At 44.4% G+C, this 25145-nt stretch overlaps 1 protein-coding gene across 1 annotated transcript in view; it reads left to right on the top strand.

The window, feature by feature from the left end:
- The first annotated feature begins 5703 nt into the window (after positions 1-5703).
- The window catches only part of Sgpp2 (sphingosine-1-phosphate phosphatase 2), a 110565-nt gene continuing 91123 nt past the window's right edge, over positions 5704-25145 (top strand). The window contains exon 1 of the mRNA XM_057763237.1: positions 5704-5964. Coding sequence (XP_057619220.1) covers positions 5797-5964 — 168 coding nt within the window. The 5' untranslated portion in view covers positions 5704-5796. The remainder of the gene's footprint in view (positions 5965-25145) is intronic.

Genomic DNA, 25145 nt, shown 5'->3' with positions numbered 1-25145 from the left:
GTCCTCCGTGGTCACTTGTGTTGTTGTAAGTGGCAGGATTTCTCTCTTTTTCACAGATGTCGTGTATTTCAGAATGCTGGATTCCAGCTCAGAAAGCAGGAAGTATAGCATCCTATCCACAGATGTCCTGAGTCCCAGGATCTCTCAGGAACTCTGGACGATGCAACCTACTATAACCCCATAAGGACTGAAGTAGAAGAGATTGGGAAGTGTCTATGTAGCCAAGGAAGGCTTAGGACTGGAAAGATGAGTCCATTCTCACAAAGGACCAGGATTCTGTTTCCAGCATCCATGACTGATAACTCACAACTGCCTACTGTAACTCCGGGTCCAGGGGATCTGACCACCTCTTCTGTCCTCCATGGGTACAGCAAGAGCTAGGAAGGGCTTTGGAGTCCAGTGACTGAGAAAGGTGGGGTGTGGCTCTGATTTGAGCCTTAGAGTTTCAAATCTAAATTTTTTTTTTGCTTATAAATGAAAATTATTTTCTTTTTTTTAATTAATTAATTTATTTAATTATTAAAGATTTCTGCCTCTTCCCCGCCACCACCTCCCATTCCCTCCCCCTCCCCCAATCAAGTCTTCCTTCCTCCTCAGCCCAAAGAGCAAGCAGGTTTCTCTGCCCTGTGGGAGGTCCAAGGACCACCCACCTCCATCCAGGTCTATTAAGGTGAGCATCTAAACTACCTGGGCTCCCACAAAGCCATTATGTGCAATAGGATCAAGAACCCATTGCCATTGTTCTTCAGTTCTCAGTAGAAGGTGAACCCAAAGAAAAAACATATAAGCATCCCCCTGAATATTAACCTTCATCAGGCGATGAAAGAAGACAGAGACAGAGACCAACATTGGAGCACTGGACTGAAGTCTCACGATCCAAAGGAGGAGCAGAAGAAGAGTGAGCACGAGCAAGGAACTCAGGACTGCGAGGGGTGCACCTACACACTGAGGCAATGGGGATGTTCTATCGGGAACTCACCAAGGCCAGCTGGCCGGGGTCTGAAAAAGCATGGGACAAAACCGGTCTCGCTGAACATAATGGACAATGAGGACTACTGAGAACTCAAATCTAAATTTCTGCCACTTCCTGGATGGCTGATGTAGGCCTGCTCAGCTCACAAAGAACATTTACTTTGAAATATGGTTTACCTGGATTTGGAGGTAGCTCGGGAAACCCAGGGAAAGGGAGAGCCTCATGGTGACTGGAACCAGGTGCCTAGAAACCTTCCCACAGAGTGGCTTGCTGGCTTTTTTGACACCCTTGTGCTCCTGCGTTACTTTTACCCTGCTGGCACTCGGAAGTCACCAACCTGACAGTGTGGCTTCCAGTACTTGAACATCCTTCTGATTATTACTTCCATAGATAATGACTGGGGTCTGTGGACTGTAGAAGGAACAGTCATGATCCCAAATTTGGTCAAATGTGTAGTACAGCACCAATTATCTCTGGCCCGGGGATCAGGCACATGGTTGAAACCTGGCGGTCAGTCTCCTCTTCTAATGCCTTTCCCTCCTGTGGGTAAACATTGCATCATAAAATTGCTAAAAGGATAAAACATGACCAAATAAATTATGGTATGAAAATATTGAGGCTGGATTTGATAGCACACACCCTTGATCTCAGGACTCAGGAGGCAGAGGCAGGTGGAGCTCAGTGAGTTCCAGGACAGCCTGGTCTACATGAGTTCCAGGACAACCTGGTCTACATGAGTTCCAGAACAGCCTGGTCTACAACATGAGTTCCAGGACAGCCTGGTCTACATGAGTTCCAGGACAGCCTGGTCTACAACATGAGTTCCAGGACAGCCTGGTCTACAACATGAGTTCCAGGACAGCCAATGTTGTTATACAGAGAAACCATGTCTCAAAAAAAAAGGAAAGAAAAGGAAAGAAAGAAAGGAAGGAAGGAAGGAAGAAAAAAGAAAGAAAGAAAGAAAGAAAGAGAGAGAGAGAGAGAGAGAGAGAGAGAGAGAGAGAAGAAAAGATTGAACACAGACCCAGCACACAATAAATATTTACAATAACCTATAGATGTCCTTCAAGTTCATGTCCACTGAAACACTTGCATGTGATCTCACTGCACATAGAATTTTTGCAAATGAAATCACATTACAATGAGATCATATCGGATTAAAGTTCACTCTAATCTAATTTGATGATTGGTCTCTTAAAAGAGGGATCATTTTGTGGTTGTTGTTTTGAGACAAAGTTTTGCTATGTAGTTTAGGCTGGCTTCAAACTAATAAACATCCCACCTCTATTTCCCAAATACTGAGATTGTATGTGGGTTAGACAAATGCCTGGCAAAGGAGGGAGATGCTATATGACAGCAGCTGAAGATACTGGAGTCACATTGCCACAAGCCACAGAATTGTTGGCATCGACCAAACACAGCAGGAGGTACTGCTGTTTCAAAGCCACCAGTTTATGGCAACTTGTGTGATAGTCCTTCAAAACTATCAATCTTGGTTAATAGGTAGAGATTGTTATAATTTTTTATTGGGAACTTTTATTTAATTTATTTGTTTTTTTTGAGACAGGGTTTCTCTGGGTAACAGAAGGAAAAAATACATGTAGATAAGATCACATTTCTTTGTATACATGTATGAAATTCTCAAATTAAAGAAAAACATTTCAAAAGCATTTGCATCGAAGCATTTTGAGTGTAACAAATCAAAGACAGAGTGCCTAAATTAGATTAGACACAACATTTAATGCTGACTTACACGTTACAACATTTGGAAATTACATTTTATGGGCGGTGGTAGCACATACTTTTAATCCTAGCACTCAGGAGGCAGAGGCAGGCAGACCTCTGTGAGTTCTGGGTCAGCCTGGTTTACAAAGTGAGTTCCAGAACTGTGAAAGCTATACAAAGAAACACTGACTCAAAGAACCAATATCTATCTATCTATCTATCTATCTATCTATCTATCTATCTATCTATCTATTGTATGTGTGTTGGTGTATCAGGTCTTTCTTCCTATCGGGTAGGGCCTGAGAACCAAACTCAGGTCACCAGGATTGACAATAGGTTAATCCTTTACTGGCTGAATTATCTTGCTGTTCCTATTTTATGTCATTTTCACCAATAATAGTTTGTTTCCAAACTCTAGTAGAGTCTTCTGATAGTTCATAAGAGCAAACAGTAAATAAACGCAAAATAACACTGCCTGCCCTCTTCTCTTTCCATAGAAATAAAATTTAAGCCAGACCCAGGCTTCCCAGAAAGAGGTGACACTTCCAAACTTCTGCTGAGACTCAAGGGCATGTTCCTAGTGATACTATAAACTCTACTTCACTTGTTGATTATGACAGCGACACCCAGGATCCTCACCGCCTGCTCTTTCTCAGGAACTGTACACAAGAAGACTCGGATGTAAGATGCGGTCCCAGGGCAGGGCATGGGGAATCAATTGGAAGAAGGGAACTCAAGTTATTGAGTTATGAGTCAGAGCAACCTTATCTTGGGGCCATGTAACAAAGAGAAATAAATATGTGTGTTCTTAGAACACTGACTTTTTATTATTGCAACTTACCCATTACCTCTAACTAGTAAATCCAATATTGAGATTGTCAAAAGACACCACTGTCTGCACAAGGTGAAACATACCCGTAATCCAGCACTTACCAGGTAGAAGCCAATGGACTTGAGAGTCTGAAGCCAGTTTGGGCTACATAACAAAGCCTCATCTTTAAAACTAAAACACAAAGGGCCAGAGAAGTGGCTCAGTGCATGAGAGTCCTTGTTGTGAAAGTGTGAGGGCGTGAGGATGCTGCTGTGTGGCTTCTGTGACCCCAGCCCTGTGGAGGGCAGAGCCAGCTTAGTCCAGATTCTGTGAGAGAGCCTGCCTCCAAGGAAGGAGTCAGAGCATGGAGAGCAGGAAAGCAGGACACACAACACAATGCTCATTGCTGAAACTAGAGACAGAGAGTGGAGGGAAGGACACACAACACAATGCTCATTGCTGGAACTGGAGACAGAGCATGGAGAGCAGGACACACAACAGAACGCTCATTGCTGGAATGGACTCCTGATACCTCATGCAAGTCATCTGGGGATTTTCATAAGAGTCTTTAAGAAAGACAGTCACAAGTGAAGATTAGTGTTTCATCACAGAAGAAAAAGAACACAGTGACTGATCTCAGGTCTCATGATCACTGAAAACTTGGGTCAGACAGAAAGGCTATACCTGAAATCCAATTGGGTACCACACTAAACATGACATGTTTTATGCTCCCCCCCCCCCTTTTAATTAGAAGAAAGGTTGGAGCAACAAATTTGGGAGACATGAAGATTTAAGTGACTTCATAGAAAACTCTGTGTGTGTGTGTGTGTGTGTGTGTGTGTGTGTGTAGGCAACAGGCTGGGAGCTACTGTAATACCAACTGCTAAAATCAAACCACGGGGTTTGGTTTCGTGTCCATAAATGACAGCAAGCTGCAGTTGGGAGGGAGGCTACGGCCTCCTGAGCTACACGTGGCTGGGTGTGACATCACAGGGCTGTGACAGCAGCTCCATGCTTCTCTGTTAGAGGAAAATGGGATCTCTGAAGAAGATACTCCCTTGTTAATCACCTTGACCCTGTTTTCCAGGTAGGACTAAAGAGCCAGGGATGCAGGGAGCAGGGATGAGAGGAGATCACACCATCCTTGGTCGCCGGGAACCAAAGACCTTCAGCCTAGAAGGGCAGCTGGAGTAGCAAAGTGGCAACCGCATCCACGGTCATTTATTCAGCCAAACAGCAGGTTTCACAAGGGCAGCCAGGAGCGAACCCCACCCCCACCCCTTACCCCAGCAGCCTTCTGCTCCCAACTAAAGAATGGATTATAGTTTTGCTGCAGGGCAATCACCTGAGCCTCCTTTAACTGTTGCTTCTCGCTAGCTGCAGAGGTGCAGAGGTCACTTTAGGATCTCAGAGACCCGGAAGGGAGGTTTAGGAATGCCTAAGGAAAACCATGACACATCTGCAGGACGTTTCTTTTGCTGTTTTAAAGCAGTCGCTGGGGCGCCTTGTGGTCTCGCAGCACCTTGTTCCCTTTGGATCTAAATTAGCAAGGCCCAAGGCAAAAGCAGAGGTGGGAGTGTGGAGGAGATTTCTGTTTTTCCATGACATCACTGGGGTTGACTCTAGGCTCTTCGCTTTTCTTCTATTGTTGAACAGGTTGGAAGGGCAGGGTGACTAGCCTCTGAGGACGAAACGTTGCATCAAGTTTGGAAAGCACTGGTAATTCTCCCTAGGAGCCAGACTCCTGGGGATTAAACTTGCAGAAACCAGGCAAAAGTGGGGACAGGGAGCTGAGGTGTGGGGATGTGTGTGTGTGGGGGGGGGTACTAGCTTCACCTTGGACTCAAGATTTGAAAGGAGTGTCACAAAGCTTCCAGGCTCCTGCAGCGTTTGGAAGGATGCACAGTGCAGGTGCACAGTGCTCTTCCTTAGTGGTTAGCCTGCACTAGCCCGACAGAGTGGGGTTGGCGCGCAGGTCAAACACCTAGACTCTTCTAAGCAATTGCGAGAGCACCCTGAGGGTAGGGGGTTGGGGCCGCCCGGCTGACGAGGAAGTGGTCGCCGTCGTGCGCAAGGTGGAGGCAGACACCTGGGTTTCCCCGCGTGCAGGGCGGGCGCTAGGACCCGGGCGGCGCACCTGTTGGCTGGCCCTGCGCCCCGCCCGCCCTGCGCTGGGAGCACCCGGCTGCGGAACGCCAGGCCAGGGCGCACGCCGAGGACACGGACGCGCGTGGCTGCAGGTCGGACGTGCGTGACTGCAGGTCGGACGTGCGGGTCGCGGCTCATCATGGCCGAGCTGCTGCGGAGTCTACGGGATTCGCAGCTCGTGGCGCGCTTCCAGCGCCGCTGCGGTCTCTTCCCGGCGCTGGAGGACAATCCTCGGGAGAATAGCGCGGGTCCTTCGGAAGGGACAACGCGGGTCCCCGAAGTCGCGCATCTCCCCGCCAACCCGCAGGTAACCACGGGCAGCTATCTGCAGTGGGGAGGAGGGCGACGGCCGCCCGCGGGTCCCGGCGACTCGCGATGGGGATCGACAGGCTCCTGCCGCCGCCTCCCAGCATCCGCCCAAGGGAGGGTATGTCTGGGGTCAGTCACACGATGCCACCTTCTATCGCTGCAGGTGGCAACTACATCTTCTCAGACAACACCCAGAGCCTTTGCATGTATCCGTTGAGAGATTCTATACTTTAATTACTTTAATGAGTAAGTTCGTGTTTCAGAAGATTCTGCCAGAGGTGTGAGAGTTACGTAACTCAAAAGAGGAGTGGGGATGTCCTTGGCACTTCCCTGGGATACAGCCTGAGAACTACCCCAGAGTTCTTAGGTTGCAGCATCCTCCTCCTTTTGCTCCTCACAGACTCAGGAGTGGCGCTGCACCACCAACCCCGGGCTCCTCAGAGGATTCACAACCCCACCTCCTGTCACCCTCAGGGATGGGGGTCCAACGCGGTCTCCCTCCCGATAACCCCTACTCTTGGGGGCCTTCCAGCCGGGTCGGTCTTCCGTGACTGGCCCTAGTGGCCTTTTCCATAACTGCTTTGCATCCCGAGCGAGGTTATACAACTCTACTGCAGTGCCAGAGACTCCTCCAAGCTAGAAGGACCCGGCAGGCGGCAGATGGCAGCTACGGAAGCTTGTCTCCCTTGGGCACCACCAGCAGCTGCCCTTTCCCTCAACTAAGCAGAAAATGATAAACCAGGAGAGAAGCAATTCTACTCCCCCCCCTCCGCCACCTCCCCCAACACACACACACACACACACACACACACACACACACACTGTTTTGTTCTCCCGGAAAGATTCTGTTAACTATAAAGTGACACGTCCTGTGTACAGATAACCAGTTTAGAACCTGAATCTCTTGTAGTGTAGAGTACTAGAGGCATTGAGTTACAGAGTTCATTTGGAAAGGTGGCCGTGGGCTGGTTACAGTACTTTCGCTTTATGGTTCCTTCCCTGTGCTATATGACATGCGAATAGCTTTTAGATTAATTCAAGACCCCTGTCTTTACTAGTCCCTTGTCCCCAAAGGCGACGGAGGTGTTTAAGACTAATGCCCCACCCCCACAGGAGGTCTTTCCTGCACAGGCACCCTGCCTACATTCAGGACCTGAGCCAGCTACTGTCTCCTCGCTGTACCTACGCTTCCCAATTCAGGAAGCTGAGGACTAAATTTTCCCATTAAGTGTTTCTTAATCCTGGTGATAGTGTGATTGCACATTCTGGGGGAGGTTCCTCTTCCCCTTTAAAAACAAGCTGAGCATACCTGGCGTCTTGGAGTGCCCAGATGGTCGGGGAAATCAAGGAGTGGGGTTCTGGTTCCCTCCCCAGACTTGGATAACTATAGCCCAGGAAGTATGTAAAAGAAAACTGAGAATTCAGGATAATAAATCCAGGTATTGGCTGTAACAGGAAAAAATTAACTTGAGATCTTTTGATAAGAGAAGGGGTTGTGAGTGTCTTAAAAGGTTTAAAAGAGAAGGAAGGTTAGCTCTCAACCATTAGGAATAATTGTATCTCTGCCCCCAGATAACTCACAGGGTCTTAAGGGGGCAATTGTCAAAACTTCCCCTACAGCCTTGTTTCCTTTCTCTTCTGGCTTTTTACAAACCACATGGTGGCTGAACATCCTTTTAACATTTTTTTAAAAGACAGTTTCACTTTGTGGCCCAGACAGTTTCACTATGTGTATCCCAGGCTGGCCTTGACCTGGTAAAACTCCTGCCTCTGCCTCCCAAGGGTTGAGGTTTTAGGTGTGCCCCGTCAAATGAGATATCCTTCAGCTCTCAAAGACAAGTCCTTTGCTGACAGCAGGCCATCTCCAGCCCTGTCAGTTCTCCCTGCTTCTTGAGGTGTGTTCCTTGCAGAGGGCATTGCATTGTGTACCTGCCTTTGAGTGGGGAGCTGATGATGCCAGCCTTCTCCTGTTGATGAAATCACCAGCAAGGCAGGAGCTTTGTTGGTTCTGCCCATTTTCTTGGATATTCTTCACCCAGTTGAAGCTCTGCGAAGCCTGTGGCTATATCTAAGCATAGCTTGCAGTGGGAAAATCAATAGCTTTTAAGATTTTAAACAGAGACTACTAAAGATCAAATTAAAATACCAAATGATTTTTTTTTCACATAGCCTAGAAGACAGCCCTGGGACATTGACTTAGGATCTTTCAAATAGTTGAGAAGTTAATTCCTTCATTGGAGTTACTTTAGATCTCAAGGAATCAGATTCATCTTCTGCATCTTCTGTATTTATTGTAATCCTTAACACTAGACAGGTAAGGAAATGAATATGGGTTTCCCATACAAATTCTCATAATACCACACACTTTCAGGTTAGAGATTAACTCTATCTTTTACGAGCTAGGGTGTGACTTGGCTTGCATAAAGCCATCGTTGGAAAAAAAATGGGCTGGGCCTTAGACTTTGCCCAGTGAGTCTGAGTCCCTAAGGTTGAATGACTTGTTGAGAACTACCCAGATAGCTGCACAGTTTCGGGAAGCCAGATCTTTTGATTCCGAAGTCTAAACTTGAAGCTTCCATGGCAGAAATCCCAAGGCTTTGTGTGTGCCTTGCTGAGAAGGTGTGGGGCATGAGACTTGACTGGACAGGGTGGAAGTGAGATAGAGTGAGGTACTACCAGCTGCTCTTTACAAAGAAGCAAGTTTGCAGGGTTAGCCATCAGAAGGCTTTCTTCAATGGCCTTGGGAGGTAGTGCCCTGCTCTATGCAGGGATCCTAGTATTGTGTGCAGAGGCAAAGACCAGGATAGAATTGTGTTTATTTGTTCTGAGGTCAAGCCAACCTGCTATACAATGGTGTTTTGATTTCTGACACCCTTGCTTGCCCAACGCTATTGTGTTTAGGCTTTGTGTAGCTTTTCTTCATCATTACATTGGACTGGGCTTGGACTTTCCAAACATCGCTAAGCTCAATAAATACTTTTTGATAATTGCTCACACATAATTCTCAAGTTTGGTTGCATAGGGATCAAAATTAGGTTGTGTTGAAAATTACTTTGTTCCAGGCTGGGAGATGGTGGCACATGCCTTTCATCCTAGTACTTCGGAGGCAGAAACAAGTGGATCTCAGAGTCTGAGGCCAACCTGGTCTATAGAGGGAGTTCCAGGGAAGCCAGGGCTACACAGAGAAACCCTGTCTCAAAAAACCAAAACCAACCAAACAAAAAAATCTAAACAACAAACAAACAAAAAACCGTTTGTTCCAAGACATCATAATGTTATTTAACACATATGCTGATTTAAAAAATATAAAATAGCCGGACGGTGGTGGCACACGCCTTTAATCCAAGTGCTGACTTGGGAGGCAGAGGCAGGAGGATCTCTGTGAGTTCGAGGTCAGCCTGGTCTACAAGAGCTAGTTCCAGGACATGCTCCAAAGCTACAGAGAAACCCTGTGTTGAAAAACAAAAAGAAAAAGAAAAAAATAAATAAAGTAAAACTAGGCAGTGGTGGTGCACACTTGTAATCCCAGCACTTAGGAGGCAGAGGCAGGCTGTGATTCAAGGCCAGCCTGGTCTACAAAGCAAGTTCCTGGACAGTCAGAGCTGTTACAGAGAAACCTTGCCTGGAAAAAAATCTGTGTGTGTGTGTGTGTGTGTGTATAAAACAATGTAGGAGAGATTATTAATATATTGCAAACTATTAAAAAAGGTCAAAGGAACAAATAGTAAAAGAACACAACCATGGTCATTTCTAATGAGCAAGAAGAAGCCCTGGTACCAAAACAATTGAGAAGATCAAAAACTCATGCTTCTCGGGTTTAAAAACCACTATTTCACTAACGAAGAGGAAGCATGCCCTAGATTGAAGTGCAGACCCACGTAACTAAGGTCCAGAAAGACCATCTTGGGTTTGTTTTTAAACTAGGTGGTTTATTGGTTATTTTTCTGTTGGCTGTGATAAAACTCTATGACCAAAGCAGCTTATGGAAGAAAGAGTTCATTTGGACATATGGTTCCGGGATGGGGGTGTGCAGGGGGAGAGTCCCCATGCAGGGAAGCATGGTGGCAAGCTGTAGACACTACAGGAGCAGTGAGCTGAACATTTACATCTCAAGTCTGGCTCTCAGTGACATACTTCCTCCAGCAAGACCATTCCTTGTAAATGCCCCTCCCCCAAGCACCAGCAAGGGACTAATTACTCAAACCCTGGAGTCAAGGTGGAACAGTTCTCATTTTAACCACCACAGTTTTCACTCTTGTTTTATGTTCAGATCCCGTTGCATTGAGTACATATGATGGTATTTTGAATGAATAAACTTTGCAAAAGTGCAAAGCAATGGCTGACAGGTCAAACTTCAAGTTTTGATGAGCCTTTGTGTGGTGTTCAGGCTTGAAAGGGCAAGTGCACCACTTTGAAAGTACAGATTGGCTACTCTTTTCCTCCTTTTCTAGTTACAGATGTTAAAATTTTGAGAAAACGTGGAGAAAAAATTTAGCCATTGTTGTAAAAGAAGTGTCCCGGCAGCCCGAGAGGAGCACGGGCCCTTTGTTCCGTCCTACGCAGCTAGCTTATGCCAGAAATAATTACATGGCAACTGTATTCATTTAAACACTGCTGGTCCATTAGTTCTAGCCTCTTATTGGCTAACTCTCACATATTAGTTTAACCCATTTCCATTAATGTGTATTGCCACTTGACTGTGGCTTACTGGCATGAGTCTAACCAGCGTCTGTCTCGGAGAGGAGAACCATGGCATCTGTCTGACTCTGCTTTCTTCCTCCCAGCATTCTGTTCGGTCTACTCCACCTATCTAAATTCTGCCCTATCAAAAAGCCAAGGCAGTTTATTTGACCAGTGAAAGCAACACATAGAAAGAAGACCCTCCTACATCAAGCCATGCCCTTGTACTGCCCAATAACTGCTCAAGCAGAGTGCAAAGTGTTATTTAATGGCTTCTTGTTACTCTATCACATGGGTTGCCTATAATTCCATTGGTCTACTGCTGGCCTTTGGATCATTGCCAGTTTTCTCGTGAAAAATAATAGCATTGCTGGGCAGTGGTGGCACAGGCCTTTAATCCCAGCACTTGGGAGACAGAGGCAGGTGGAGAGGTCTGTGAGCCTGGTCTACAGAGAGAGTTCCAAGACAGTCAGGGCTACTCAGAGAAACTCTGTCTTGAAAAACAAAAACAAAAAAAGAAAGAAAAATGGCATCTTTAATATCTTTATATAAATGTATTTCCATCTAACATTTGTAATCTCCTGATTCAAATGTCCAGACAAGGATGAAAGACATAGATATACATTATGACTCTTCATGGGTTTAGCCGGATCATTCCAGAGGCAGGTGTAATACTGTGAACAAGAATGAGCACACACTTCCCGCTCCTGGCCAAGGTGACACACTAATGAATTCTCTCCTCTTTGGGATAAATAGGCCACTTGCACTTGAGTCTCCTCTTTGCTTCCCTTGTTTATAATCATCTATTGATCAGCTGCTACGTTTCTGGAACATTCATCTATCTCAGAGACACAAAGATAAATAAGCTTTAGATCCTTGCCCCTCAAAGAGCTCAAATGAAAATGGCAACATGAAGAAATACAAGGCTAGAAGGATGAATGCCGGGGCCAGAAGGAGGGCTCAGCCGTTAAGAGCACTGACTGCTTTTCCAGAGGACCTGAATTCAATTCTTAGCACCCACCTGGCTGCTCACAGCTGTCTGTAGCTTCAGTTCCAGGAAGTCAAAGCCCTCTTCTGGCTTCCATGGTCACCCGGTATGTATATTTGGTTCACAGACATACATGCAGGTGGAAAAACCCATACACATGAAACAAATAATTTTTCTTTCAAAAAAGAATGAACATAGGAGACAATGGTAGGGAGAATTTGGCTCCCTAGCAGAGACCTTGACATCTCATGTTACAGCTTAAAGAAAACAGATCAAATAGATAAAAATGAGAGAAGCTCGTTTACTTGAAGTTCCTCATGTGCTAAAACTTGACATGTCACTGTGGGTGACTGATAACAAGATTAGCACGAGATCAGTACCATCAGGAAAAGACTGTCCTACTTAAAAGGGGTAATTGAAACACCTAAAAATAGTTAAAATGATCAGTCAGATGAATAGCTTATCTCAATTTTAAAAAACACAAAAGCTCTACTACCCATTTAGGGATATAAAACATGCCTGCTTCTGTTTTCTATTTTTTAACTTTTTGCAGTGTTAAAGTCGGAACCCAGGGTGTCAAGCATACTAGGCAAGCACTGAACCGCTGAACCACATCCCCAGCCATTGTGTGTGTGTGCACATGCGCGCTGGTGAATGTATCTTGGCTTGAAGCCAACAGGTCAACTTCAGGTGTCGTTCCACACTTTTTTAGACAGAGTCTCTCACGGCCTAGAATTTAGCAAGTAGACTACGCTGATTGGCCAGTGAGCCCCAGGAATATGCCTATTGTCACTGTGCCCCCACGATGCCCATGGCTGGGATTACAAACAGGTACCACCATCTCCCGTGTTTTCACGTGGGTCCGAGGGATCAAACACACAGGACCTGATGTTTGCAAGATGAACACTTCATCTATGGAGCTACTGCCTCAAACCCATCCCCTCGCCCATGGGTTTTTTTTTTTAATGTGGGCTACACATAGGGGCTCACAGAGAATATAGAATGGAAAGAAAAGAGGAGAAGGGGACATTACAGTGTAGAAATAACAAGCATTGTCTTGGCCAGGTGACCAAGCTCAGTACCAACAGTGAAAGTCAAGTCACACTGACAGCATGGACTCTTGACTGATACCTAAATTAAATCTCTTGATACATAGTGACTGCCAGTCTGCAAATCCTGCTGGTATTCCTCAGAACTGTAGAGGTCATTCTAACCAGGACACTGAGAAATACTTATGGTCAAGAGGAACCTGAGAACCTGATGACTGGAGAGAACAAACCCTGGATGGTGAAAACCTTAGGTGAAAACCAAAAGAGTCTGCATAGAGTGTGGACTTCTGGCATCTAATGTATCCATTTTGAAACCAGCATGCGGTACTAATTGGGAGCGTCGGCACCAGGGTAGACTGGCAGCAGAATGTGTGGAGAGAATGTGGCCGTTCTATCCATCTTCCTAATTTTTTTTTTTTTTTGTAAATTTAAAACTGCTCTAAAAATAATCCCAGGTACCTCATTTAAGATTCAACACATGGGAGGCTAATTGAAAGGAGTTCAGACAGGGAATCCTTCATGTAGGCAGGGTAAGAAAAGAAATCAGCGTGGGGAAACGAAGCATCTTAGGACACCAGCCTCCGTGTGCAAGGGGAGGGAACAGGGTTCTGCTGAATGGCAGGTTCCAGAGAGCAGCTGAGGCTGAGGGCAGAGACTGTGGCCTGAGGCAGTGTCTGGCTGAGCATGAGAGTGTTGGATGTGATCCCCAGTGAGCGGAGCGAGCAAGACAGAGAGAGAGAGAGAGAGAGAGAGAGAGAGAGAGAGAGAGAGAGAGAGATTTGTAGAGAGAGAGATTTGTAGAGAGAGAGATTTGTAGAGAGAGAGATTTGTAGAGAGAGAGATTTGTAGAGAGAGAGATTTGTAGAGAGAGCTAATCACACACAGTAAGGCAAAGTGTGGGGAAATGCATGTCGATTTCATATCCCAGGTACCCCATTTAGCATATCCTGCCATTGCACCCCCTTTGGCCAGATTCCATTAGAATATCCAGTGTCTTAGTTAGGGTTCATATTGTTATGAAGAGACAACATGACCACAGCAACTCTTACGAGAAAAACATTTAATTGGGTGTGGCTGGCTTACAGTTTCAGAGGTTCAGTCTGCTATGATCATGAAGGGGAGCATGGCACTATGCAAGCAGATTGGTGCTGGAGTGGAGAGTTCTGCATCTTGCAGGCAACAGGAAGCCAACTGACTCACTGGGTGGTATCCTAAGTATAGGAAACCTCAAAGCCCACCCCCACAGTGACGCACTTCCTCCAACAAGGCCACACCCACTCCAACAAAGCCACACCTCCTAATAGTGCTGCTCCCAATGAGATTATAGGAATATAGGTTTATGGAGGGGGGGGCAGTACATTCAAACTACCACATCCAGGGATATTGGGCACCTGGCTGATCCCGCCCATAAAGCTGAGTTTCTCTGGAGTGGGGAAGTGGGGGGAGACAGAGGACGGATTCGAAAGAGTGAATGGAAAATCTCCAGCATTGTGCAGGAAAAGCTTGGTGTGGCCCTTCTGACTGGCAATTTGGTCTAAAAGCAGAGCTGTGGGCTGAAGTCTTAATGTAGCAGAATCTGGACTTTACCCTAAGGACTTGAGGATGGTGAATCAGTTTCATCCCAGAGGGAAAGTTAGACGTAGTAACGTAGAACAATGATTTCAGAAGGGATTTCAGGGTGTCTTCACGGGAAAGGATATGTGATTTACAGTACTTTTTTTTTTATTATTATGTATACAATATTCTGTCTGTGTGTATGCCTGAAGGCCAGAAGAGGGCGCCAGACCTCTTTACAGATGGTCGTGAGCCACCATGTGGTTGCTGGGAATTGAACTCAGGACCTTTGGAAGAGCAGGCAATGCTCTTAACCACTGAGCCATCTCTCCAGCCCCTTACAGTACTTTTTAAAGGGGAATTGGGAGGGGTGGTATAAAAGTCTTTTAGAGCGCTGTCAGATTCAAACAGCAGTAGTACTAACCTTTAACCAGATCTTAATGTCTGTTCAGGGTAATGTCTTCATGGTATGTTGTCTTCCTCATACAAGTGGCTTCTTAAAATGTAGGCCATCATGTTGCAGCTTATGGGGGCCATCATTATAGCGACAAGCTGATTGGATAAGGATCAAGTTATTGAACTCATGGGCTGGACAGCATCTTATGAAATGACGAGGCAGGGACTTCATCTGCTAAGATCTGCCTGCTGGATACTGACTAATAAAATCCAAGAGATTGCTTGAGGGGAGCCAGAGTACAGGACCCAGACACAAGGACTTAAAGAGAGCTTGCTGATGGGAAAGAGAGGAGAAGTCTTTTCACAGGAAGGTTAAGGCCGAAAAGGCAACAGGAAAGAAGGGGCCGAGGTGGAGAAGATAGCTCTGTGTGAAGCAGTGGGAAGGGCAGAGGGGACGTTCAGAGTGGGGATGGGAGCTGCGGAGTGTGGAGGTGGAATACCCCCACGTGGGACCTGTGCAACCAGGATGTGCTGGTCCCTGCCGCTTGTATAGATTTGTTTTTTTAATTATTTATATTTAATTTGCGCATATGTGTAATCTCAACCTTCCTTCCCCTCACCACGGGGCGCAGGGAACCCTGTGGAAGAGGTGGCAGAAAGAGTCTAAGGACCAGAGGATCCCGAGAACACAAGGACCTCTAAATCAGCATGAGCAAAGCTCACATGAACCCAGGGAGGGCAGTGTGCACAGGGCCTGCATGTGTCTATGCAGGTCATCTGCGTATCTATCACGGCTCCCAGCCCAGTGTTACTATGGAATTCCTGAGTGTGAATGAGTGGGTCTCTGTTTCTCGTGCCTTCTCTTGGGCTCTTTTCCGTTTGTTTGTTTGTTTGTTTGTGTTTTCCAAGTCTGACATTTTAGCTTTGGTTTTATCTTATTTTGTTTTAGTATGGTCCCTGAGAAGCCTGTTCCTTTTCTAATGAAAGACAGAAAGGGAGTGGATCAGGATGGGAAAGGAAAAGAGGGAATTGGGGGGGGAGGAGTAGAGGGAGAGGAAACAGTAATGAAATATATTATATGAGAAAATATCCATTTTCAATAAAAAGAAAAAATTAAGATTAAGTATATTTTTTTTAAAGGCTGCCTTATAATCAAGCACTGTGAAGTTATTTTGCATCTGGGCTTACTAGACTTTCAGTAGAGTGCAGTTGAAAAGATACATAATAAAGAGTTGTTAAGAATTGATTTTAGGGCTGGAAAAATGGCTTGGTGGTTAAGAGCACTGGCTGCTCTTCCAGAGGACCTGGGTTCAAGTCCCAGCACTCACATGGCAGCTCACAACCATCTGTAAATCCAGCCCCAGGGGATCTGACACATTCACACCAATTCACATAAAATAAATTTAAAGAAGGAATAGATTTTATATTGTCAGTAAAAATTAATAACATTTCTTACCTGTAAGGAATTTCATGTGAAAGTTTTCGTGAAGCCTGCGTGGTGGTGCACTCCTTTAATGCCAACACTTGGGAGGCAGAGACAGGCAGATCTTTGTGAGTTTGAGGCCAGCCTGGTCTACAGAGCGAGTTCCAGGACAGCAGTGTTTACACAAGAAACCCTGTCTTGAGAAACAAGCAAAACGAAACAAAGCACAAAGCAAAAATGTCTGTGAATAAATGGGATCCTATGGCATACTCTATTCATATTGAGAGGTCAACCTCACACTTGTCTCCTTTCAGTTTTAAATCTTGCTTTCAGGTTATTACATCCTCAGGCAAGGTTCTTTGAAAGTCTATTCCCTCGGCTATGTACCTTTTTAATCTAATGATTTTATAAAATAAACTTCTTTCGTAGTCTAAAACAGTCAAGGTTTATCTATTTAAAATCTGTGCATGTATCTGTGCACCTGACTGTGTGTACGTGTACCATGCGACCCTGGCGGTCAGAAGACTGTTGGATCCCCTGCAGCTATGGATATAGGTGCTTGTGAGCCGCCACATGGTTGTTGGGAACCGAACCCCAGTCTCCTACAAGAGCAGCAAGTGCTCTTAACTGATAAGCCAGCCTACTTAATAGCACTGTATGTAACTGCTATGGAATCGTGTGTGTGTGTTATGCGTGGGTGTGCGTGGGAGCTTGAATTCACATGTATACACACGTGGCTGAGGTCATAGGATAACCTCAAGTGTGTTTCCTCCAGAGACCTCCGCTTGGTTTTGAGGCAGGATCTCTCACTGGCCTCCAGCTAGACAAGTAGGCTAGACTGGCTGGCTAGGAAGCCTCAGGGAGTCCTGGTTCCTGGCTCCTCTCACATCTGCCTTTTTAGTTTTATAAAGGATGGGTTCTATGGATCAAATCTGCTCCTCATCCGTGATATCCCCAGTGCTGGGATCATTGTCTCTCTTACTTTTGTTGGATTGGGACAAGGTGGAGGTGGAGAAGGCTAATGGGAATCAATTAGGCTTAAATCTCTCCGCTCATCTGTGTACCCTTATGCCTAACATGTACTCTGCAATACAGCAAATTCAGTGTGTGTGTGTGTGTGTGTGTGTGATTCTAGGGATTGAAGTAGGGCATCCTGCATCCTAGGATAAACTCTATACCGAACTATATTCCAAGTTCAATACTACACAATGAATAGAAGAATAATAGATATGTAAAGCTCACCCTTCCCCTACTTGGCATCGGCATAAGCACATGCCCTCTCCTTTCTCAATGCAGGGTGGGACTTTTTTTTTTTATGCCGGAACACTTCCCTGGTTGCATCTTCTTTTAGCTTTCCAGTGTTTCCAGTTTTCCAGTGCTGGTTCCTGCCCTTTCATCCAGGAAACCAAGGAAGGGTTTTGATTAATGAATGACTTTGATTCGTTTTCATTTCTTTTGTTGGACAGCAGGAAGGGGAGTGTACACATTGCTAAAATGGTTGATGGTGTAACATCTGTCAGGTTGATAGAATGAGACTTAGTGACTGTGTTTTAGAAAGTGTATTAGTAGCAAGCCACGTCTAGTGCTGGTTTCCTTCTCTTAGAATGAAGGTGTCAAGATTTCTACACGTTTAAGCAGCAAGTGCGTTTTCTGTTGCCATAGTTTTTGTTAATGATTAAATCTCCTGGTGCCCTGATAAGAGTTGATCTTAAGCCAAGGCATTCCTGCATTTGATGTAGCACACAATTTTCTTTGGAGGAAACAGTCTCCGGGTTTCCAGGCAACCCGCTAAGAGTGTTCCTATCTGTGTCAGGGATCTATGAAAACGCTGGCATTTGGAACATCCACTGGTCTTCATTATTTTACTTGCCTGGTGAAATACATTCCACATGTTAGGAAAATAAAAGATTGGAAAAGATTCCAGTCAAGACCGCAATTCACATTTCTGATGCCTTCTCTTGCTTCAGTATGGGACGGACTGATTGACAAAGTATGGTAGAGAAAAAAGTCCGCAGACTTGGGCTGAGCTGCGCGGGGAGAGCAGAGATTAGCCACCCAAGACCTTGGGGCTGGGGCTCAGGAGTCTTGGGAAAGAGAAATAGTGTCTTGCAGCCATTTTAAATACTACTTCCTCAGCCCACATCCTTGGAGTTCAGCCCTAGCTTCCTGGATGCTCCCATTAGTGCTGGTTATGTGGTAATAGCGCTGTTACAAAGCAGAAGGGAAAAAGGCCTTGTCTACATTCTTTGGGTGTGTTTTGATTTCTCTAAACAAGGAAAAAAATGTTTCCAGTGAATTTTATGGGAAAGAGTTAAGTAAAAGAAAGATTGCTGGGGGTCTGAGGAAGAAAAAAAGCACCCCTGGGCAGAATGCTGGGAGCTGAAATTCTGGAGCTTAATTCAGGGAAAGGATTGGTCCTCTGACTTCAAAAGTGGCTGTGAAATAGAACATCAAAGATGTGTGTGTGTGTGTGTGTGTGTGTGTGTGTGTGTGTGTGATAATGAGTCCTCTATTAATGTTTGGGGTTTTCCTTCTCTTTTTAGACTTTGGTCTTTTGATGATCTTTAAGAAGATACCAATTTTTCAAAAATTAAATTTTGTTGTTATTGTCGTCATTGAAGCTAGACTTCCATAGCCTTGGATGGCCTCCAACTCAGTACGAGGTCCACAGTGTCTTCAGAATCTGACCCTCCTGGCTCTGCCTCCAGAGTGCTGGGATTGCAGACAAGCCCTCCCACACTTAACTTAGATTTAGGAGGTACTAAGGGATGAACTTGGGGCTTTGACACATGCTGGTCACATCTCTATCCAGGAGATTGATTTTGATAATTTTCAGTCACTAAGATAATACATGTTTATGTCAGATATAGTGAAAGACACCAAAATATTTAAAGAAGACAATCAAAGTCTTGTCACAATAGTGCACCCCGAGGAGAATGTCGTGGCTGTTTATCTAGACTACCATTCTAACATATAGAATATATAAGTAATGAGCAACTGTGTACATGTGGAATTGACTTCATCTACCTATATCATAAACGTTTGCCACATCCTTGACTATTCCTTAATTGTATTCTTTTTTTTTATTGAAAAAAAAATTTCCGCCTCCTCCCAGTCTCCCATTTTAATTGTATTCTTGTAATGACTGTATAATCGTGTTTCACTTTATAATGGTTTCTTACTATATGTTTTTGGATATATATATCCAGTGGGTATCTTTGGCTCTCTGCTTCAGACTGAATATCCACAGCTTTGGGTACTTTCACTTCTTCCTTACTGCCCCTTTGCCTTTTAGAAAATGCCAGTCATTGCTCCCAGATGTCACTCAAGTCTGCTGGCTTCCTGTCAGCTCTTAGAAATTGCCTCTTCTTGTTGATGTTATGATTTAAATTATGTTGTAACTTTCATGTAGCAATCGCAGAGACCGTAGATGAACAACTTGATAAACCAGTTAGCTGTCTTGATCTCTCAGGTGAAGAAGCTACAGAATATTCCAGAGTTTCACAAGTCTCTCTGAGGCTCCTGTTAGTCACTGCCATTCTCCTCACCTGGTGGCTTTGGCTCATCATTCTGTCATTTCCCCTTATCTTGAATCTCGAGAAGGAGATTGTAGACAATGTAACAGCAGTGCCTTCATTTTCCACACTATGAAACATCCATTGCATGGATCCATGATAGTTTCTCCATGTCACTGTGTGCAGATATTTGGACTTTAGTAACTAAAGGTTATCATCAACATCTTTACTTTTTGTTTGAGACCAAGTCTGTGTAGGCCAGATTGGCCTCAAACTCTCTATGTAGCTTAAAGTAGCCTCAAATTCCTGATCCTGCTGTGCTAACCTCCCCTTGCTGGGATTATAGGCATGCACCACGATGCTCAGTTTATATGGTGCTAGGCCTTGAACCCAGGACCTTGTGCATCCTAGACAAGCATTTAGCAACTGAGTTACACCCGCAGCCTGAATTTCTTCAAGCTTTAAGTAATTATAAAAATTGTATGATAATCTATTGACTTAATGTCAAAAATTCTTTTTGAAAGATTTTCACCTCACGTTAGCATCATATAAAACTATGGGGCAGGCCAGTGAGATGGCTTAGTGGGTAAGGGCACTTGGAAGCTTGTGACCTGAATTAAATCCCTGGGTCCCACAGGTAGAAGGAGAGAACCAGCTTCAAACACACACGGAAGCATGTATACCCACCCACATACAGATACCTACACTAAATAATTAAAATAATAAATAAATGTAATTCTTAGACTGTGGTGCAATAATCCAAATGAGGAAGTAGTGTGTGACCTGTCGGCCTCCAGGTCTTGGTGATATCATTTCGCTTTTCTGGGCTCTAATGCAGGATGATAAATTCTGCTGACTCGGCACATCTCTCTAATCCAGTGGGGATCAATTCTCATTCTTTCATGGTCTCCTCTGACTTTAACACTTTCAGAGTTCAGGCAAGTTCTTTTTCACAGAGTCCCTCAGCATGGGTTTTCCTGGTGCCTGCTCAGTACTGCCTTTCTGCCTGCTCACCAGGAGCACACTGGTCGGGACGTGTGGCCCTTGTTTATGGCGCTGGACCAGGAGGCACATAATATTAATTTAGTCAATTGTCAGTAGTGTCATCCACCTTCCTACAGGTGACTGTAATTGCCTTCCAATTACCCTTTTTTCCCTCTTTGCATTTATCATCTAGGAGGTAGGTATGATGAACGTAAAAATATCTTTTCTCTCTGCATATTTCCATCAACTAATTTGGGAACCCATTAGTGAAATGTTATTTTTTAAAGCAAAGTAACGGACAATTTGGAAGCAAATATTCCACTACTTTACTTTCCTATTATTTTTAGCAAGGTGGATTGGCTATCTTTAGCAGGCAATCGTACCAGTCTTTTTGATAATGTCATGGAAATATCCACTGCTCACCCCTTTCCACTGTGATTTTTATGCAGTTTTTTCCTTATTAGCGTCTTCTGATTTATTTTAAAAGATAGAATCTTATTACACGGTCCTTGTTGCCTGTAACTTGCTGTGTGGAATAGGATGACTTTGAACTCACAGAGGTACACTTTCCTCTGCTTCCTGAGTGCTGGCATGAAAGGTGTGTACCACCACACCCGACCACAATATTGTGTTGCTTGGTGTGTGTGGAGGAGGCATGTTTGTGTGTGTCAAATTTTTCCGCTGTACATCACCTAGCAAAATCTTACCAATAATTTATTTAAGTCTTTTCTTGTAAGGAAAAGTATTTGTAATTTGAGAAGCAAGGGAGATATAAAGTGTAGATAATTCCCTTCCGGGTATCTGTGGGTGGAGCTAGACCACACTTGGTCCTCTGAACTATTCCCTTCTGTGACTTCCAGGTCAATCCTGTCATTTAGGTCTTATAACCCTCTGTGGTGTGTCAGGAATTTTGAGTAAAGACTGAGGTATCTAAATGGACATTAGACAATATATACATTAGACAATATATATTTAGAAGTGGTACCCATAAATTGTACCAGTGAAATAGAAAATTGGGTTGATTCTATGTCCATTGCAGAAAATGGTGACATCTTAGAAACCCTACTTATATTCCCTTAAACCGATCCTCTCCTTTAGAGGGCTCCGAGGGTGGCCTTAGGGCTGCATCTTTCCCAGACTGTGTCATGCCTGTTCTCAGACAGAAAGGAATCATGGTCCCCTAATTGGAACTATATATTTCTGAAGAATCATCATCACTGGGAAAAAGAAGACACTAGCACCCACTATCACTTAACCTTACCTCTGTCTCAGTACCCCTCTACCCCGTCATTTCTCAAAAGTATCCAAAATTTTTGTTCCATGAGGAGCTGTATGAAGTTTCCCAACACAATGGGTTATAAGTAGTCTAGTCTTGATTTCCTGCTTACCGCTTGAGTACCACAGCGGGAGGAGAACTGGTACTTCTTGCCCGCATTTCAAGTACTCCCGGTATAGGAAGGCACAGATTACAAGGCCTGAAATAAGTTACAAGGAGTTCCATGAACACAGCAGTCTCTCCTAGATTAGAGAAACATTTATTTTGTCATCAGCGCTTTTCTTCTACTTTGGCTGACCCAAAGCCTGGTTGACTTACCAGACTCATAACTAGTAATGGAAAAACATTACTTTAGAAAAGAGAAACTTGTTCAATGTATTAAGACTTAGCATTGTGCTGGGCTGTAGCTCAGGGGTAAAATACTTGTCTGGCATGCACAAGGTCCTGGGTTCTAAACTAGGCACGTGGGAGCAAGCCCACACATACACACATGCACATGCTTGCGCGTACACACACACACAAATAAGACTCACTAGCCAACTACATACTGTCTCTAAGTGATGCACTTAAAATAGAATTATATAAATAAAAATACTAGTTGCTTTTCTATTGCTGTGATAAAACACTGTGACTAAAAGCAACTTAGAAAAGAAGGAGTTTATTTTGGCTTAGGTTCCAGAGGGATAAGAATCCATCATAACAAGAAGGCCTGGTAGTAAATGGCAGGCATGGCAGCAGAGCAGGAAGCTGAGAACTCACCTCTTTGACCATACACATGAAGCAGAGAGTGGAGTAGATGTAGGGCAAGGCTGTGAACTCTGAGTCGGTCTCCAGTGGTATACTTCCTTTATGAGGCCAGCTTCCTAAACTCACTAGTGTTACTCCCTGGTGACTAAGTGTCCAAATGCCTGGGCCCGTGAGGGACATTTCTCATTTAAACCACCACAACATACATAATGCTTCCAATAAAAGTTTTCCTTTTAAAAATCACTGTAGTCACACAGCCTTTGTCTCCACACCTTCCTCACGTTCTCGGCAGGTGCTCTGTGAGTGCTCAGGAAACACAACAGGACCTGTGACATTTCCCTCCCAGCTGCCTCTGCTGTGTGTTTCCATGGACTTGGCTGGTTGCCAGCCTTGTGCTGACTGCATGTGACAAACACGTGCCCTGCGGAAACACACCTATCCTCGGCTTTGGTTTTTAGTCTTCTTTTATGGCTGCAGGTTTTCTGTGTCATTAAAAAGTTATTACTATTGTCTTTCTGTGTTTTGTTTACTTCAGCTACTTCAAATTAGTATTACAAAGAGGTCAAATTCCATACTGCTCTCTCTCTCATTCTCTCTCTCTCTCTCTCTCTCTCTGTGTGTGTGTGTGTGTGTGTGTGTGTGTGTGTTTGCTTCTCTGGAATTTGAACCCCAAGGCCTTTTGCATTCTGAGCAAACACTTTGCCACTGTACTGTTAGCCCCTGCCTTCTTAGTCAAAAAAAAAAAAAAAAAAAAAAAAAAAAAAAAAAAAAGCCAAACCTCCTAAGTTTATGTTTGGCCAGTTTGGCCAGTGTAGAGTTTGTGTCAGTGAAGTCCAGAAGAGGGCACCACCGACCATGGAACTGGAGTCACACATGGTTGTGAGACACAGTTGATTGCTAGGAATCAACCCCAGGTCCTCTAGAAGAGCAGCCTGTGTTCTTAACCACCACTCCATCTCTCCAGTCCCATAGCCAACAGTCCCCCCTCCACTTCCCACTTCTTAAAATTTGAATTTTAGACAGAGTCTAAAATTTTCACAGACTGGACCAAACTCACTCACTCATTTCACTGGTGAGACATGAACCCGCGCTGTCGGGGGGGGGGGGGGCGGGGGGGGGACTTTGTGCATGTTGGGCAGGCTCTCTGCTGCTGCTTCTCCTCCTCCTTCCTCCAGCTGTCTGTTCAGGACACTTGGTCCTCTCTGTTTAACCCACACTGCTCACCTGGGGCCACAAAACCTCTTAAAAGAGCCGCCTGAGATCTGGACTCTCTTCTGTTTTTGTACCTGTGTGTGGTTCCTGCTCATGACGTTCACTGGTTTAGTTTGAACTAAAATAAGATTTTTTTTTTAAAAGAAAAACCAACAAAACAAAAAACCTAGGAGAAAGAATTTAGCAGCAGATATGATTTTTAGAGCTTGCTTTGCCCCTGTGTAATTTCATCAAGAATGACTAATTTTAAATTAAGAATCATTGAAGAGATCATTGTTCTGTTATACATAAAGCACGAAAGCTGATTCTTCTTTATTTAAGCTGAGCTCACAATGACTGGGGCTGGGACTCGGCCAGGGAAGCTGACTCATCCCAGTGGGGACTTGCTCTGATCCCACAGTCACCAGGGTATTGTCCCCAGACAGGAGAACTTCCAGTTCCTTTTGTCCTTAGAGTCCTAGTCTTCTGCAGGTAGCTTTTATTTCCAGGAAGTGTTTACCAAATACCTACACAGGAAGATATTTTTTCCCCTCCAACTATATTCTATAAAGGGAATAATATAAATGTATATGTAACACTAAAGTAGAATGAAGACTAAGGACTTAAAGAGAGAAGCGGACAAGACAGAGCTATGGGAAGAAGGCAGTGAGAAGTTTATAATATGACCCAATATCAAACCTATGCAAATACACATTTATATGTAATTTCAAGGGATCTGAAATATTGAACTAGGTGTTACCAGGGTTTCTCTTTAGTACAGGTTATGAAACTGTTGCTTCCTTCTATAAATTTTTCTTCTAGTCTTACATTTTTTGTTTTGTATTTTATTTTTATTTGCACGTATGTTGTATGTCTATGTATGTGGGGTGTGTGTGTGTACTGTGCTATAGTGCACAGGTGAAGTTCAGAAGACAGCCTTGGATGCTGGCCCTCACCTTCTACCTTGTTTGAGATGGGTTTTCTGCTGTTGTTGCTGTCTCCCCTGTGAAAGCCCAGCTCCCTGGCCGGTGAATGTGTCTCCTCCACCCATCTCACCCTAGGAGAGTGGAGATTACAGACATGCGCGCTCTAGAGATCCTAACTCACTTCCTCATGCTGCTATAAGTATCTGGCCCTCTGAACTTTTATTTATTTATCTATTTATTTATTTATCTATTTATTTATTGTTTACAAGCTCAATGTTTCTTATGTTTAGGAATCTTTTAAGCTATTTACATTTTATTTAAACTCTCCTATAAATGTTTTATGCTTTTAAGAAAGATTAGGCAGTTACTAAGATGCCTAGTCATCCTGGTTAGTTTGTGTCAACTTGACACAAGGTAGAGTTATCTTGGAAGACGAACCTCAGTTGAGAA

Source organism: Chionomys nivalis, chromosome 2, assembly GCF_950005125.1.
Source record: "Chionomys nivalis chromosome 2, mChiNiv1.1, whole genome shotgun sequence".
Lineage (NCBI taxonomy): Eukaryota > Metazoa > Chordata > Mammalia > Rodentia > Cricetidae > Chionomys > Chionomys nivalis.
This window is presented reverse-complemented; position numbering and strand designations above follow the sequence as displayed.